Here is a 17,759-nt window from a genome sequence, read left to right on the forward strand (position 1 = left end):
ATGAAACCCCTGGGAACCATGAATGTCGGCACATCATTTGAGCCAATTCACTTTGTTGTTAAAGTTTATTTACAGATCAAAATAATCACAAGTAAGCTCTTCTGGTTTTCCAAAAATATCGTTTTTATTTCACATGAAATTTTCACATTTAGCATATTTATCAAACAAGGTCTTTTATATAATCTCCTATGTATATATATATACATATACATATTATACACTTCTCTTACTTACACATGTACAAAATTAGGTAACAAGAATTCAGATAAAAAAAGACTGACTTCAATGGTAGTCATACGCTGTTGTGCTCTGTCGATCAAGCCAGCCTGTCAGGTGAAGATGTGCTTGGTAGCTCGCTTTGATGTTGTGTCCTGTTCGTTATGACCTAAAGTCATCCTAAAGTGTGAAATTCAGTCTGAAATCAAATGAACTGATTCATTTACGCTTTTTCGTTAGAGAATATTCTTGAATTGAGCTTAAAAATATGGAGGAAAGCACCATGAGCCACAGGGTTGGCTCCTGTGGTCACACAGAGCTGATACCAGCTCTTCATGTCAGACAGTTAAACCAGAGCAGGGGCAAGATCCAGCAGACAAAGAGGGCCAGCCTCTCTGCGAGTGCACACAACATCTCAGTGTTTGCTTTTGGCAGAAAAACATTTTGTCTTATCACTCTTTCAATCAATCACTCCCTTGCTTCCACACATTTTCCCTTTCATACAAGTACTAACTCTACCAGGAGAGAGAGAAAAAGCTCTCCCTGTTGCCAACAGTAAACATTTCCTTTATGGTATATACACTAAAACTTCTCAGCTGCAAATGTCATAAATTATCTTCACAGAATGCACACATAACACAGTTCAATGTGGTGTCTTTATATGTCATCTGATGTCAGTGTGCGTGCCGCGTGGAGTGTATGATGGTGTGTCTGTACTGTGCAGGATTAGTGCTACAGTATATAAGCACATGGTCGAGTTTGCAAAGGAATGGTCATGATGAGAACAGCCCTTGTGTCTGTCAATGCTACATTTAAAGAAAGTAATCACTTGGGACATCAATGCCACTCAATACCATCACAAGAACAATACGACAAATAGTACACAATACTCAAGGGTGGAATAGTGTACAAGTTGGAGAGATGACTGATCTTTGGCTCAAAGGGTCAGAGAACACTTTTCCAATTACACCCTATATCTTTAGAACTCAAACAGAGTTCCTCTTGATTGTTCCTCGGCCATTTTGGGTTTCTCTTCCACGCCTTCATGCTTTCTTTTAAGGTTATCATCCAAAGAGGTTCATGGTTTTGGAGAGAGCCCTAAAAAATTGGTGTTCCAAAGCGAAAACGGCTGTCACTTTTGAAAAATGACACAAAGCACACATACTTTGTCTCAAATGCTCAGGAGTTGCTCAGCACGTGTAGTGCAAGAGAGTCCAGCTGTACTTTAAAAGCTTCAAAAGTCTCTCCCTGTGGCCAGCACTGGGCACGGAAAACTGTCTTTTTGAGTCAGTGGTTTCATCCCCACGGACTGTCTTCATTGTAGTCCCTGAAAAAAATTAGAACGTCTGCCAACTGCAGTTCTTTCTTGTCCTCTCAGTGCAACAATAGCAGTAGTGAAAACGGGACTAGCAGTGAGAGAATCGAGAGGGAAGTGGCTGCCACTGCAGAGCTTGTCCGTACGCTCTTCTGGACATCAGGCAGGATCACTACCGGGTCATCTGCTTGATGAGAAGAGAACAAGAAGACACATAAGTACCGCATATTTACACCCCAAAGTTATCCTGAGAGTACTTAGACTGATTTAAGGTCAGGGATAATTAGAAAGGACACAGGGCTGGTCAACATACCTGCAGGCAGTCTGTTGGACGGGTTGTGAACCCCACCCCCAGTTCCAACTCCAGCCCCACCTGTGCCTCCTTTAGCCACTCTGGCTTCTTGAGAGCCTGGAAGAAAAGGAAAAAAAAGCCATCAGTAACTCCTTATCTGCAAATTACAACTACTTGAGGGGATTGTGCTATTAGTCCTACAGCCATGAGAACGTTTGAACTCACCATCAGCAGCTACAACGTCCACCCTGAGCCTGAGGCACTCCTGACCATGGTGGTGCAAAGGTTTAGCTGTCGGGAAAAAGCAAAACAACACAGGCGTTAACATCCCAACTAATGCACTTATCTCCCTGTGGCCCCTCAATTCAGCACCATGCAAGCGCTCATGCACACACACACACACACACACACACACACACACACACACACACACACACACACACACACACAAACGCACACAAAAACTTGGCAACAGACTGACGCAGGGACAAAGCTTTAGGACGCCATCTGTGACCAGGCAAAGTGTGTCTTGTCCTGCCGTTTATCTAATTACAGCCATGGTCAGGGTGACAACACGGCGTGCTCTTTGTGGTTTTGTTCAAGCAGAGCAAATACTGCATAAACAAGGCAGACTGAGCCGACACCCCACTGAAGGTCCATGTTGAAATCTAGAGTGTTGCCCACCAAGCTCAAGCACATTACAGTATCAAGAAAGGAAATAGCAGGACTGCAGAATTCAGGCCTGAACCAACATCTTTATACAGGTAGAGGTTTTTGGATATGCTAGTGGCCTGGCTCAAGGGATGGCAGGTCGATTTAACATGAAAGTTAAAAATAACTCAAGAACTGTAAGCTAACAGCTGTTTCTGCTTTCAAAATGTACAATCCTAAATTCATTAGTGCTCCTTTTTATTTTTCTGTTGCACTTTTATGAGGTTGACTTTTCTGTTCTAGAGGGACATGTCCCATCACCATTAAAAACAGACATTGAATTTGATACAGACTATTGTGTCCCAGTAGGATGAACTGAAACCAATTCAGTGTTCTTTAATGTGAAAAAGTCCTTTAAACAAGTGACACTCCTATCAGTCAATGGTTTACTTGTGTTTTGGTTTAACTAGCAGAAGTGAGCATTTGAACATGAAATTAAAGTAAATATCAAATAAGTTCAAAGGAGAGCTACAGTGACACTTACAGATATAATAGTAGCTTTCTCCTTGGCGGAACTCCTTCCCCAGAGTAAACGGAGTAAATCTCTGAAACTTTTCTGAGAACTTCTCTGGTGCATGAGGGGCAAACGGATGTCCGCACTCCCAGCGCATCTGATCGTACGACTGAGGCTTGCAGGTTTCAAAGTCCTCTCGTTCCACCATGTAGAGCACGTAGCGCTCGGCGTCCAGCAGTGGCACCTCACCCTGAGGGTAATGTGGGCAGACGATGTCCAGGTAGTCGTTGAGCTTCACCTCCACAGTGTAGTCGTCCCATAGAAACCTGCGGGGAGGAGGCAGAGGAGGTTATCCCAGTGGCAGGAGACTGATAACCATGCTTATAGCAGGGGAGCGGTAATAAATATAAGCCTCAAAAGCTGTGATTATATATTGATCGGCTTCACGCTGGTGTACAAGAGGGAAATCAGAGGAGAAACTGAGAGGCATGAGGATGAGTGATAGAGAGCAGGAGGAGGAGAGAGTGTGTGAGCGAAGATGTATGTGTGTGTAGGAGTGGAATGAGGAGGAAAAAATGCAATAAGGGGAAGAATGATCTGCAGAGGACATGCACATAAATATGGATGAACATGAGGCGAGTATGGCTGCTGCGGTGTTGCAAGTTAGCATGAATACACATTGATCTCTCGTCCCACTGGAGCTGAATGATGTTTACAGAAAAAACATTAGCAGTCAGTTAGCCCGGCAAGACAGGAGATGAGTATCGACAACTGCAGGGCTGCACACACTCGCACAGATAGTGCAGCATGATGACAAATTAACCTCAACACAAGCAGAAACACTCTTAAAGATAGGGACACGGGTAAAAATAAAAGGTCACACATGTTTGAACCCAGTCATTAGGGTGTAGAGGACGGGCAGACACGTCCAACATGAGTCTGGTGACGGCCAGTAACCGTCTCCCACCACACTCCCTCTCATTACAAACACACAGAGACAGTCAGACTGTCTGCCTCCCCTCCATCCCTCCATGCATCCCTCCCTTCACTCCTCCACCCTTTCCACCCTCTTTACGATGGTCTTTAAGTAAACTAAACTTCCTCCCGCTCCTCTTAAACCTGGGTCACAGAGCACTTCCAGAAAAATGTTGACAATTTAGCACTTTTGCAAGTCTGATGCTGCTAAATTGGCTTTATCTGAGCGGTCTATGATTCCTCCCCCCTTCTAGCACTTTATCTGAAAGATATTATGAGTCCATCTCCGGTGGATTGTCACTAAAGGTATTTCAGCTTTGTCCCCTTCCCCCTGACTGAGTGGCTCCTCCAGGGGTGGCTCACAGCTAATGCTCTCTTCTTAGCCACAGTCATCTATCACCGGCCGGGAGCGCTAGCCTGCTGCTAGCATCACACATACTCTCACACACACTTCCCAGTAATTCCCATCTATCAACAACTTAAAGCAGTAGCTACCTTCTGTTTGCCCCCTCAGAACTCCCCCCACACCTCCTCCTCAAGCAATGCCTCTCACTTTACTGTCTCCTACTGTTCTGGATCACCAAAGGTTCTCTGAGAATGGATGAAATTTGACAGACTTAAATATTTTCACAACACACACAGAGAATGTGTGTCTAATATAGGGTTTTGTTGTTTTTGCAATGAATACACAGATGGTTCATCAGGCTTTCAAGAAGCCACAAAAAGAGGCAGCCAGCTGGTGTGAGTTGAGTTACGACTGCTACTTTATCAGATCTACAGGTCTGAAAGAGTTATGAGTTTTCAAAGCCTGCAGGGTGCTAACTGGACACCTTTCGCAGGGATTGAAACTTTTTGCTTTAAGAAATCAGTTTTCTCATAAACCCCCCCACACTCAAAAGTTACAAGTAGCATTTGAGGGTGTTTGTGTAAGTGTGGCATGGTCCATATGTGTGCCTGGCGATCAAAGTGAACAGCCCCCCGTAGCTTGTTAGGTGCTGTTGTTTGTGTGCAGGGGTCCCTCTGGTTCCCCCTGGTAAAAAGGACAGACGCTGTGGCTCCAAACTTTGGGCCCTGACTCTTGCCTCCCCCTTTCAGCTCCCTCCCCCTTCCCTTTTACCCCCTTTCTGCCTGACTGCATTCCCTCAATACTGATGAGCAGATTAGTCAACATTGCAACAGCAACACGGGGGCTGCAGGAAAACAAGCACCAGTTTAGGATACTGATGAAACTTCCATCTGACTGTGCTGATGATTGTGTGCTCCAGCTAACTTTTAGTGGGGGGGGGGGGGGGGAGCAATAATTATCATTTTGCCACGGTCCAGACAGCTTAGTGCTTATCTGCAGTTTGCCTGCCACGCTCTGTTTACCAGATTGGCCGCTAAAGTGTTTTTTCCCCCTGCCACTTTCAATTCCAGGCGAATCGATAACACTATTGAACAAACACTGTTGTCTGCTTTTTGCCTGACAGAGTTATCACCCCCCCTGCAAACACACACAAACAAACTCCAGACACCCCGCTCACTCACTCACTCGCTCGCTCACCTCCGAGCCCGACCGGTTGTGGTATGTTTCCAATGTGTTCATCAAAAGGGGGTCGAAGGGGGGCGCAATTAAAACACAAAAAAGGGTATTAAAGTTGCCCTGAGGGGGGTAATTATGCCCCCTCGGTCCCCACTTCCCAGCCCCTTTAGGCGGAGAATTTAGGGGGAGTTTTAGGGCATGAATAGGCGTGGGCAGGGGGGGTTAAAGGGCTTGAGTTGAAAATGGCTTTTGAAGTTTTTTCAATAACAGTATGCGAGTTCTACAGTTGCTTTATCAACCCCACAGCTCCATACAGTGTCCCTATTCAAACCGTGATAAAACAGCTCACTTAGCAGAGAGAACAGAGGCTGAATACGCACCCAGGGAGGCCCACTAGCTCCCTTTTATTAATGGCAAATAGTTTTAATTATCCTGCTGCCTTTTGTTCCCCTCTAACGCCTTGGCCATTGAAACGTTCCACATCATCTCCTTAATTGACTGATCGGGGAGACGCACTTCAAAGCGAGCCGAGGCCTCTGTGTGAAAAGGTTTAGCTAACAAAGTCAAATCATGCCACCTTCACTTTAGCAGACTGAATCCTCTCTCTCTCCCTCCCTCCCTCCCTCTCTCTCTCTTCCACAATGTGTGTCCCTTGTTATTTTCCTCCTCCAGACTGTTTCCCCTCTCTCTGTCGTGATGTATTCCCATTGTTTACCCAGGATTCTCTCTTCTAATGACAGTGACGCTCGGAGAGTCAGCAGAATATCCAGCACTGGGGAGTCGTTGTATTCACTACTTTAAGATGATTTGTGGAGTGATGGCAGATATGCAGCGAGGATGCTGTGCATGTGTGTGTGTGTGTGTCTGGGATTGTTTGTGTCAGGGAGCGTGTGTGTTTGTGTGTGTGTAGACCTCTATGGAATCTGGGAGTGTGTTTCAGTCATGATAAGATTGAAAAAAGAGGGCACACTGATGATAGCAGAGGAAAAAAAAACTTCACGTGACTGCACAATCTGCTGAAAAATAGACTCCACACTGTTCCCGACAACTCTTCCTCCTGAGAAGGAATTCCTGATTTATTGGAGCCTCTTCAGGAGCAGGGAGTCTAATCTCTCTTCTTTAATCTCTCTGGCCAGCATTTTGCTTTCTTCTCCACCTCTACCCCCTGCCTTTCATCCATCCATCAGCCTCTCATCTCTGCTCTCTATCGCCCTGAGGAATGCCGGACTTCTGAGGCTAAAAGGGACTGCAGTGTGGATCAAAGGTCGGACAATCGCCAAGTCAGCACTGGAGACTTTAATACATGAAAAGTCAGGCGTTTTAAGTGCCATGACCAGAATCGCCCTCCTTACATATCGATTTAGAATTGTTGTAAGGTTCTGAAGGGTCACCGTAGGACACATTTACGACCACTACATGTATAAACAGCCCTTTAAAGCTTAACCTGAGGCCCTCTGAACACACAAACATGATTGTTTTCATCACTGCTTTTACAAGCGCAATTAATGCGACCCAAAAGGTGACGGGCCGAGGTCACAGATGAGCGGATGGGAATGTGGGGACCACCTAATCGGCTCGCCCAAGCCCTGGATTATTGGGTGGAGCAGAGGCTGAGCTGTGGGCCATTCATCAGCACCAGACCCTGCTTAATACAGGGGCTTAGAGCGGACAGCGAGGCCCAGAGTGAGGGGATGAAGGCTGGGGACAGAGTGAGAGGTGAAACAGGCAGGGTGAGGGTTTTTTTTCCACCCTATCCCTATTGTTCACATAGAGAGAAGGGGTATTACTACGTTACACTGGTGTTTTGGAGTTCAAAAAGAGACTCACCGGCTGGAGTTGTGTGTGCGCAAGTGTGTGTTTGGTTGAGGAGAGAAAAGCGTGAAGTCTTAACTGGATTATGGAGGAGAACTGGACACAAGGGAGCTAATTCTGCTAAGATATGTCTTTAAAATGTAGGTAGCAGTCTGGGTTGAGCATGGCCGTTTAACATTACAGCTCAAACTCTTGTTGTTTCATCCATCTATCTTTTCATCCATCACTGCCAGCCGTCCCCGCCCACCCCCTGTCCGTCTTTCATCGCTCAATAAGCAAACCAGATCCTCATGTCAACTCTGCCCCTCCCCCACCCACCCCAGACAAGCTGAACCAATCACAACCTGTCCTGGTGGTATTCCAAAAATGCCACTTTTTGACCCTCCATTTATGTTTGCAGAGCACAGCACAATGCAGCATGAGTCGTCATAGAAACAAATATGGTTCAACTTTTTTGGCCCCTCCCCTTTTGGACATCATATCCCAGCCTTTCATTCTTTCGTACCGTATGACTTTTTGTCATCAGTCTCTATCAGCTTTCTCCTCTCTGTCACTCAACCTTTGTCCGTGTGTCATTGGTCATTCCGCCGACGTTCCTGACTGAACTGGATTCACTCCTTTGGCAAACTGAGCAAATCGACAAAGCTTTAAGTCCAGCAGAGAAATAATTGGCTCTAAGGAGGCTTAGATGAATACATATGCTCTTTCCAACTGTCTCACGCTGTCCCCTGAGCCATTTGTATCTTATAAGGGGCAGAAAAAGAAAGGTCACCACTGACATCACATTTCTCAGGAGGCAGATATCTGTACGAGAAAAATCAATTTTGGCAGATTGATTTCCAGAAGGTAAAACTTTCATGCACAGGGGTTTTTGTTTCTGCAAACACTGTCTAATGAATTTCATTGGGAATATACAATATATGAGTAAAGGGCTTTAAATTAATAAGTTATGGTATAAGAGTCTGTTCCTGCATATAGAGATCAATTGTAATTGTAATACAGCATCAAGCCTCTAGGGGGTGTCAGTCATTTCAGTGGGTACGTTTACACTCTAAATCATGCAACAAACTTGACAAAAGAAGCGAAAGACAAACAAAAGTTACACAATGACCCGTATTTACACAACTGCACCAACACAATAGCTCATTTTCAGAGATAGTATCAGACTTTTGTGGGGTAATTCTTCCTCATTCAAACACACACTAACACTGAACATCACTCAGACTTGACAAACAGGTCACACAATCAGGATTGCTGTTGAATCACAATACAATTATTAATCCGTGCTCTAACAGAGATTTGTTCTCTCTAACAGATTTTTGTGTGGGATTGAATAGTTGTAAGCAGCATGGAGAGAGAAAAAAAGGATAAGAGTGGGTAGAAGCAGAGGAAGTCTGCAGCAAAGATAAGGAAGAGGCGAGAGGATGGGCATGGGGGAGGAGAAGAAACACTGGCGGGGTTGACAGAGGTGACACTGATCAGGAGAATCCCAAACAGAGACAGAGAGGGCGGATCCTTTATCGTCCTCAAGGCTAAACAGTCATAAAAACAATCAAGCGCAATTAATCACCTCTAATCTACTTATTCTCACAGTTTAAACTCACACAAGCCTGGGAAATACAATCAACTCCTCTGCAGTCTTGCGTGTGTCGCTGTGTGAGAACCGTATTGTTTATTGTGCAGACAGGATACGCTGTTTTCCCGGGAAAAGACGTAGCCAGGAAGCGCTACACTTCATAGGGAAACTCACAGCAGACAGCATGCAGACTCTGGTAACACCGACAAGCACGCCTGCAGGGAAGCTAAACCTTTGGCCTGATTCTCTATCTATCTGCTGCAGTCAATAAAACAAGCCCTGTTGCAGCGGACGCCACAAACAACAACAAGTGGGCATATTGAACAGGAGGGGAAACAGCTTTGGGAGGGGAAAAACTCTTGCTAATATGATCCCAGGGGTAAAGTCTTCTTATGGATGATTATGAAGGGATCGGAAGCGTCAACATGCTGTGATGACCATTGAGCCGACTAACCTTAACAGTCCCACAGAGTGTTTTTCGTCCAGATTGAATTCAGCAGACAGATTACAAGGCCAGATTAAGGGAGGTGGGAGGGGGCAGAAAGATGGAGTTCAGACTTTGCTAAAGAGAATGACGACAGAGGTTTGGGTGTTAAGAGTGGATTATGAAGAGAAGTGGGAAACCTGGATGTTATTCCAAGGAAGTAGCTTCAGTTAAGATTACTTGGAAACTGAAGAAATCCTTATCTATTGTGTCCACCTAATCTGGCCGATATGGGGATCTGATCTTATCTTGTATCTCCCAAGCACGTACATGCGTGCACAAGCACACATGCACACAAGGCAAATAGACACCCACTCCTACACTTAGACCTTTGTTTTTCTTTCATTTAATTCCTGTCCTTTCATGGTTTGAGTTCTCAGACTTGCTCTTCCACTTATACTATGTCATTCAGGGGAAAGCACACATGGACACACAAGAAAAAAAGACCAGGAAGAGGAGGGAAATAAAGAAACAGGTTTTCTGGGGAGACTTGAGTGGCTTTTCATGGAGGGGGTAGAAGAAGGAAGCTTAAAGGGCGAGAGCTGACAAGGAAAAAAAAGCGTGAAGGAAAGGGCAAAGTGCCTTGTGACGGATCGCCATGGGTGCCAAGAACGATAAAAAAATTCCACACCTCTTAGCATGCTTCCCCCTTCTCCCAGAGAGCCAGAGTTGGAGTCGAAAAATAAAAGACTGAAAAGGGACAGCTTGTAAAGTTGAGATAAAAGCTGGAGAAGGAGTGAAGGGCTAAGAAAAGACAGAAAAGGGGGAAAGAATGAGAGTTTCCCAGAGGCAGAGCTGCGGCCGTGTGAAGAAGAGGGGCTGGTCCTGAGTGGCGGGCAGTATTCAGGGACCACCGCCGTGACAGAATGACTGACAGATTGATAGAGGCTGTGCCACTTCATCACATCCTGAACTTTGACCCCAAATCAGTCACACCAGTTACTTCCCTCTTTCTGTGGCTCACCGTGAAGAACATTCCCCCAATTTGTATGGGAAGCATCACAAAACACCCATATTGACCGAATAAAAGACAGAGAAATCCTTCATATGGGTGAAACATACCTTAAATAACTCACTTACTTGAGCAAACACAGTGCTACAGAAGATTTAGTTAAGTGACTTAAAGAGACAGCGCAAGCTATAATAAGTAGTTATTTGATTATCACTACAAGTATCTGTATCCACCACTAACTGGGCTTAAAATAAGGTAATGGTTAATGACAAGTATGAAAAAATACTGGTATTGGTACAAGATCAGTACTGATTCATGTATCGGTGCCATATCAGTATTGACACCTGGTTTAATATCAGTATTGAGACTGGTATTGGCTCAATATCTGTAATGATATTGGTTTTGGTGCCAAATCAACATTCATGTTTGGTTTAATATCAGTATTGAGACTGGTATCTTTACAGTATTGGTACTGATACTAATAGTGGTACAATATCAGCATTGGTGTTCGTATTGTTACTGGCATCCTAAGCACTAAGCCTTGACCGTATCCAATCAGATGTAGGAGGTAATCTAATGTTTGACATACATGATCAACAACAGTTTGGAGCTATAAAAAGTATCATATTAGGCTAGGCTAGCAAAATGAGAATAATGTTTTTTCTCCTCATGTCTTTAGTGTACTTTTAAAATTCATACTTTTATTGAAGGGGCTTTCTTTATTGATCAGCAAGTGTTGGCATTGGGATAAGTCCAGGTGAGGAGAATATGCCAGCAGCACAAAGGCTCAAACAATCTAGAGGTGCATTTTTACCATTTAACAAACAGAGACTGTAGAGTAAGAGCAGATTGGCCAGAAAAAGGTAACCATAGCAGACAAGGTGACGATGATTATGTTAAAATAAACAGCATGTGAAACAGATGTAAGTGAGCAGGGCCATGAAACAGTTAACAGGCTCACAGAACCAGAGACCACAGAACCACAGTGAAAAGGGAACCTGGCCAAAAAAAGAGAGGGAGGGAGGTGCTGGAGAGAGGGGGAGACAGGTACAAAGAGAAGAGGAGGAGGAGTGGGTGGAGGTGGTGGTGGACTCATGCTCTGTCAGCAGGGGGAAAAAAACGAAAGTGAGGAGAAAGAAGGAAGCAGTGAATGAGCAGATTGTTGCCCCTCGTTGGGAGTTATAGAGTCCAGAGGGCTCCTGGGACGGTGTTAACATCACTCACAAGCGTAGGGCACATGTGTGTGTGCGTGGATGACTGGGTTAATGTGTATGCGAGTGTGTGAGTCACTTGGATCTGGTGATGTTATACAAAAGACACGAAAACAAGCTGGCACGCCGGGATCCGAGCTGACTGGGCACACTGGAGCGTCTCTTTCTGGGAACCAAAACGTGATGGTGATTAAGCTGTTGCTAATCAGACACAAAGGTGACAAATACTCTAACTAGTAAAGGTCAGAAAGTGTTGAAAAAACACTGTCAGGGGGATATTTTGCTCCTGCTGGAGGAAAGTAGTCGTTAAAGTGGAGGCAGATACGACCTTGGAAGTCAGCAGCCAGGCCCCAAGGCACACATGCACAAATTAGTGGCAAGCAAGGCCACTGTGCATGTATATGTATGAGTATGTGTGGGTTGTTAAATCCTTTAACAAACACATATAGAAAAAAAGGAATTAAGCCCAAACTACATGGACAAAAGCGAACAATCTGAGATCATTTTGATTAACAGCAGCTTTCTAACCAACAGGGATGACAATAAATCCAGGCAGCGCAAAAAAAAAATCTCTCAGGGGAGAAAAGACAGACGTCAACACTCGCTGTGGCGAGTAATGGGTCAAAGGGGAGAGCGGATTGCTGTGGAATGATGAAACGTACCAAAATGAAAGCAGAAAGTCAGGGCTTTTTTCTGCGAATACAGGATTAAGAGTAGCCAAAGGGAGAGATTTAGCACAGTCATCCGGGAAAAAAATAGCAAGTGCAAAATCAAGGATTACCAGTATACATACACAGGAATGATCACTGTGGTTGTACAGCTGAGAAACTGCTACACACTCTGGCATATGGGACTTTGGGGAAAGGCTTTGGTGCTATAATTACTGCTTTTCTGACAATGCTGAAGCTCTAATGTTGCTTGGGTGCAAGCTTTAGAGATGCTTTATATTTTATTCCCTGCGTGGACTCAGAATCCTACACTTCAGTATCGGCTGAGACCAAGTATCTGTTTGATGACATTTGGATTAAAAGTGTAAACATATTATTGATAAAAAAAGACCCTGATTCGTGACCATTTACATCCGCCGAAGGGCTAATTGATTGTGGTGTCTAACTGTACCAATATCAAGGCCCATACAGATTCTGATACCGATATCAACACTTATACCAATACCAATAGTATTACCAATACTGATACTGGTAATGATGTTGGGATAACATGTGTAAACTTGTGGGATAATATCTGAATATCTGTATGTTTGCAAACAACATACCTCAGCCGTTAGCTGAAAAAAAGAATATTGATTACATTTAATAAATACAGACCTGATTTCTAACGTTTTACCAACTTAATATTTAATATAAAACTAATGAGAGTTTAGTTATGTTGCCAGATTAGTGCATGAAAGCTGATACTGACATCGACACAATTATCAGCACCAAAACTTGTGTCTTGGACCGTTTAAAACATAATTAGTAAAAAAAATGGATTTCCAGTATTTAATATGCTTCAGTCAAGTAAAACTTTCTGAAAACCAGTTAATTATTGGGAGTTTTAGTTTAGGACCAACACTTATACTGGTATGGTTACCATTATTGATATCAGAGAAACTCTATTAAGCTGGTGGAACAATATCTGTCAATCGGTGTGATTGCAACAAAGATAAACAGAGGGAGTACAAGCCCATCACTGATTGATTTTGACACGTCTGTTGGTGTGATTGATTGTCCCAGCTTGGTGATTGATTGATTGTCAGCCAGGAGTCTGTGTTTGTGCTTGCCTGGCTGGGTGTAAGAGTATGTGTGTGCATGTAGAAGTTCATGTGCAGAACATAAACCTAACCCTTCTTTGTACCCCAAGCCATTTCACCCCAGCCATCATCAACCATAATTCTGATTGACCCCCACTTATTCAGACTGGCCCCCTAACCCCGACAATTTGAGCTCCAATTTCTCCTCCCTGAGCAATCCATCTCTCTCCCACGGCGTGACCTACTGGGCAGGCCTCAAGTTACCTCCTCTGTCTCTGTCATACACCATTATTACTCGTCTTACAACGTGAAATATGAACACCCCCGTGTCTCCCTGACAGCCACCTAAACCCCACTGCGATATCTCTTGATTTAGAAGACACAGCAAGCCTCCCACTCTAACACAGAGGTTAGGACTCTGTGTCAGATGGGAGGATATTGCAACAGATATTTCAACACTTTGCACTGAGTCAGACCTGTAAAAACCAACCCCAAAAGATGTAACCTTTGCCAAGGAAAATATTGACTTAGCATTGTGAATGAAGGCACCAAAGCACCACAAAAATGAAGAAACACTGACTTTTAATGGTTTCGTTTAACTAAATCACTTATCAGTGAACACTCAGAGTTCATGCAAGTTAAAAGATAAATCCACAAAGACACATTTAATAGTCCAAATTAGGAGATGAACTGCAGAGAACCGCTCAAAACAGCAACTTCACCGTTGCATTTAGCTCCCCGTGAAACCCATGCACAGATAGGAGATTGCTTGACTACAAAGAAGCCAAAAAATCTTATTAACTAGCTCCATGCCCATTCTCAAAAGATAAATAAATGACCCAACTACATGTAACTAATCCCGTGGTTTCCACAGGTTGCGAAACGGATTACATCTGAACAGGTTAGACAAAGTATCACAGGTAAACAGCAGCATAATAACAGGTTTGATCCCAGAAAGAAGGAGGGGGGAGGGAGAGAAAGAGACTCCCAACTGTCTTGTATTATCATGACAACAGCAGCGGGTCGCCTCCATCACAAATTCATCACAGCAAGCTCGCTAAATATGCATGAGATGCAACTCCTTTAACGTATGTGAGGACAGATCTAATTGATCCAATTTGCACTGATAATTAGGTTAAAAGTTCATTTGTTGTGAAGATATCAAACTATCTTGTTTTAGCAATGCTTGCTGAAGAAGTGCATTCAAGGCTATGTTCATGAGCACAGTGACAGAATAAAAAAAACACAGGTAAGCAATACAAAAAAAAGGTATTTACTTTGGATTCGTGCTGTTCCAATAGACGCTGTGTCGCTCCGCTGAAGCACACCAGGCGCAGACGCTCACAACGAAGCCCACAATCCAAACCAAATCCATGGTGGAGAGGAGTGAAGGCGTGCAGGGAAGAGACACACAACTCAGGTAGGTTGTGCAAAAAACTCAAAGTTCACCAAGAGAAAAGCTCGACTGCGCGCCGTGAGACTGCACACTGAAAACAACGCACGGGTACAAACGCGCTGAAGAAAGGGAAAAAAAATCAACAGACACGGAGGAATAAAAGTCGCACAAAGACCTTCTATACTCGACAAATCCGTAGTGAATGAAAGCTTGTGCTGCGTGGTGTTTGGTTTTGTGAAACGCCCACAGCCGGGAGCTCCACCCACTGTCCAGGAGGGGGCCAATCAAATCGCTGTCCGAGAGCCGCGAGCGCCGCAGGTTCCTCTGGATGTCCTCGATATGTTTACTTGTGGTTGTGAATATAATTACAACTCCAATATGTACTGTATGTTTGCGTATGTCTTCAACGTGCCTTTTCAAAATATTCTCTCTTATTTCCATCACTGGTATTTTTAAAATAACACATATATGGCCAGCTGTTGAGTGTTTCTTTACATTATCACATTAGCGGTGCAGATTTTTAAGAATGTTTATACCTTAAATAGCTTGCTATTGCGCTTGAAAAGTATGCAGACCATGTACAGCTATAAACCAATGTAGAAGTACTTTTGCTTTGAAGTCAGCTCATGAATTTCCATCTCTTTTATGAAATCTGATCCCACAGTTGAACGTGGAGCAAACACAGAGCAAATTTCACTCAGATCAGGCTGTTCATTTAGAGGTGGTAATGATGGCTTTACTTCTCCACCTGAGCACCCATGACCATATCTTCAGCCCGTGTTAGAGGTAGAATGATACGTATCATTTGAAATGTTCTCCTGTTTCCCACTCTACTCAAACATACAAGAAGTCACTGTCCAACCTGAGAAAGTGTGTTGAGCTATGTAACATTTGTTTCTTTCCAGATGAACATTTCAAACTAAGTTATCTGTGCTTGGAGTAACTTAGTTTCTGATTTTATTCCATGGTCTAGTTTTTAGAGATTTCAAGTAATGCTTTCTAGATAAACATAATGTAACAGAATGTACTCCTATGTATTCTTGACTGCATTTATGTATTGTGAAAATACAATGTTTTAAGATATTTTTATAAGTACTTTGAATACTTAAGTATTTTTAAAAGGAAGTACTTCAGTACTTTAACTCAAGTAATAATCTGACAGAGCAACTTTCACTTGTATAGGAGTAATATTTGACTTAAGTAATGAAGCTGTGTACTTTGTCCACCACTGTGTTTTGGTAGTTATCTGCTAGTGTTTTAGAGCAAAAACACCCCTCCTGTTGGTGAAGCGAAGATGGCTTTCGAGGACAAGAAGTTGCTGTGCTACATGATAAGTATGATCCTCCATTTGCAAAGTTTTACCTTAAAAAAATTATATGAATACTAATTATTTAAACAACACAACAACCACTCTGTTCATCTTCTTCTTCTCCATTTTGATTTTATATTCAGTTATTTTTACACCAGTTTTCAAATATATTTCCACCAAGTATGTTCTGCTAAATGCTGCCAAATAGACCTACTACACACTGAACCTTTAAACATATTAAATAGACAAAATCCCGAATCTCCTTCCAATGCTGGGTGGATGAATGATGTTATGTTCCGTCTAAAGCTACCATTCATATCGTATTTTACTAGTTACTGGGATAACAGATCAGGACAAGATATCACTATGGATGTGTGGTTCAACAGGTGTAAACGTATGATCTTGACGCTTCCTGTTTCATTCTTGTCAGATAGTAGAAGCTTGCTGGGGAAGGATCAGGTAGTCGTCTACTTGTTTGGTTCGATCTTTAGTGTGTTTAACTCTGTAGTTTCTCCCCAGGGCTCTTGCACCTCTGTTACTTAAGCACAGGTTGGACTAGATTTGGTGTGTTTGCACAACTGACAACTGACAATTCAAAAGTCTACAGTTGTTATTTTTAAAATCCACTGTTTTGGTTAGGATGATTCTATAGGACTTTAAAATTATATACAAGAATAAAACCCCCTGAGACAGTCTGATCCAACTAGAGGCATGTAACATCCATGCTGTCAGATACATTGCAAATTCAGAGTCTCATTTTCTGTTCCATTGACATGGATAATCTGGACTGCGAGCGGCTTGTTCAGCCTACTGAGCCATACTGCCAGAGGGGGTTTTCGAGCCTGCTTCTGCTTGACATGGCACTTTATTTGCTCTGCTTGCTTTGCAGCATAACAGCTTTCAAAGGTATCACTGCAAAGCAAACAAGAAAAACGAGAAGTAAGTTTGAAAAAAACAAAAGGGGAACTGTTTCAGATAATGAATCCAAATGGATAATCACACAGAGTTTGGAGGATTGACTCCATTTGAGGACATTGATAAGATTCTCTGCAGGGATTTGGTCTTTATTTAATAATGCAGTGAGGGAATGCAAAGAGTAGCAGTGAGATAAACTCCTGATGTAACCAGAATGTAACTCTTAATCTGAAAGGTATCCTACTTCACAGTACATGAGGCTCCATGCAGCCCTGAGAAAAAGCTTTTAAGACTTTATGTTTGTGCTTCAAATCAGCTTATCTGGATTTTTTAGGGCCCTGTGAGGCAGTTCATGAAATTTGAGCAGGTTTGGCTGTCACAGTCGGTCTGACATTTTCACAAGATAATTTAACTGTCAGGTAGATAAATCAGCTATTTATCTGGAGGTTTAATTACTCTTATATGTCCCACTTATCAGGTGCTTCAAGCAGATTAAAGCCGCCAATAATATCTATTTGCATCTCCTCTTAACCCAGGTTCACTTCTGCGCTGTGCTGTCCTCATCTTCGAATAATCACCCACACTATATTCCATTTATATAAAGCTTCATTTTCATTATTGACTTTATGCAGCAAAAGAAACTGACTCAAGAGGACTCCTCTGTATATTATCGCTGAAATATTCTATGCTCAGTGGTTCTGAGTGCTCACATTTTATGCAATCTGCATTTTAAACTCTGTCCAAACTGACTAACACTCTCAGATCTCTCAGTGCAAATGCAGAAAGGCACATATACAAAGTAATTGCGAGCTATTCAGTGTCAAGCAGGTCGTCCGAAATGATGTGTTTTGTATTCATGAAGAGCGCTC

General features: G+C 43.1%; 1 protein-coding gene across 2 annotated transcripts; it reads right to left on the minus strand.

Moving 5' to 3' along the window:
- Positions 1–767: 767 nt before the first annotated feature.
- Positions 768–14,878, minus strand: efna1a (ephrin-A1a). 2 transcript variants are annotated; one of them, XM_034705198.1, is made up of 5 exons: positions 14,548–14,878; positions 3,019–3,314; positions 2,049–2,114; positions 1,845–1,940; positions 768–1,715 (listed from the first exon to the last, which is right to left on the minus strand). In XM_034705198.1, the coding sequence occupies exons 1-5, from the start codon at positions 14,643–14,645 to the stop codon at positions 1,591–1,593; spliced, it is 681 nt and encodes a 226-aa protein (XP_034561089.1). In that variant the 5' UTR covers positions 14,646–14,878; the 3' UTR covers positions 768–1,590. The 2 variants fall into 2 exon arrangements, with proteins under 2 accessions (XP_034561089.1, XP_034561088.1); XM_034705197.1 differs by having other exon boundaries at positions 768–1,718; positions 14,548–14,877.
- Positions 14,879–17,759: the final 2,881 nt, after the last annotated feature.

This window comes from Notolabrus celidotus, chromosome 16 (assembly GCF_009762535.1).
Source record: "Notolabrus celidotus isolate fNotCel1 chromosome 16, fNotCel1.pri, whole genome shotgun sequence".
Lineage (NCBI taxonomy): Eukaryota > Metazoa > Chordata > Actinopteri > Labriformes > Labridae > Notolabrus > Notolabrus celidotus.

Bases quoted from the DNA above. Each gene is read 5' to 3' on its own strand.
- efna1a (XM_034705197.1), bottom strand. From the start codon at position 14,645: ATGGATTTGGTTTGGATTGTGGGCTTCGTTGTGAGCGTCTGCGCCTGG. The intron at 2,115-3,018 runs GTAAGTGTCACT...TTTTCCCGACAG, and splicing joins AGAAAGCTACTATTATATCT to CTAAACCTTTGCACCACCAT. The intron at 1,941-2,048 runs GTGAGTTCAAAC...CTTTTCTTCCAG, and splicing joins GGACGTTGTAGCTGCTGATG to GCTCTCAAGAAGCCAGAGTG.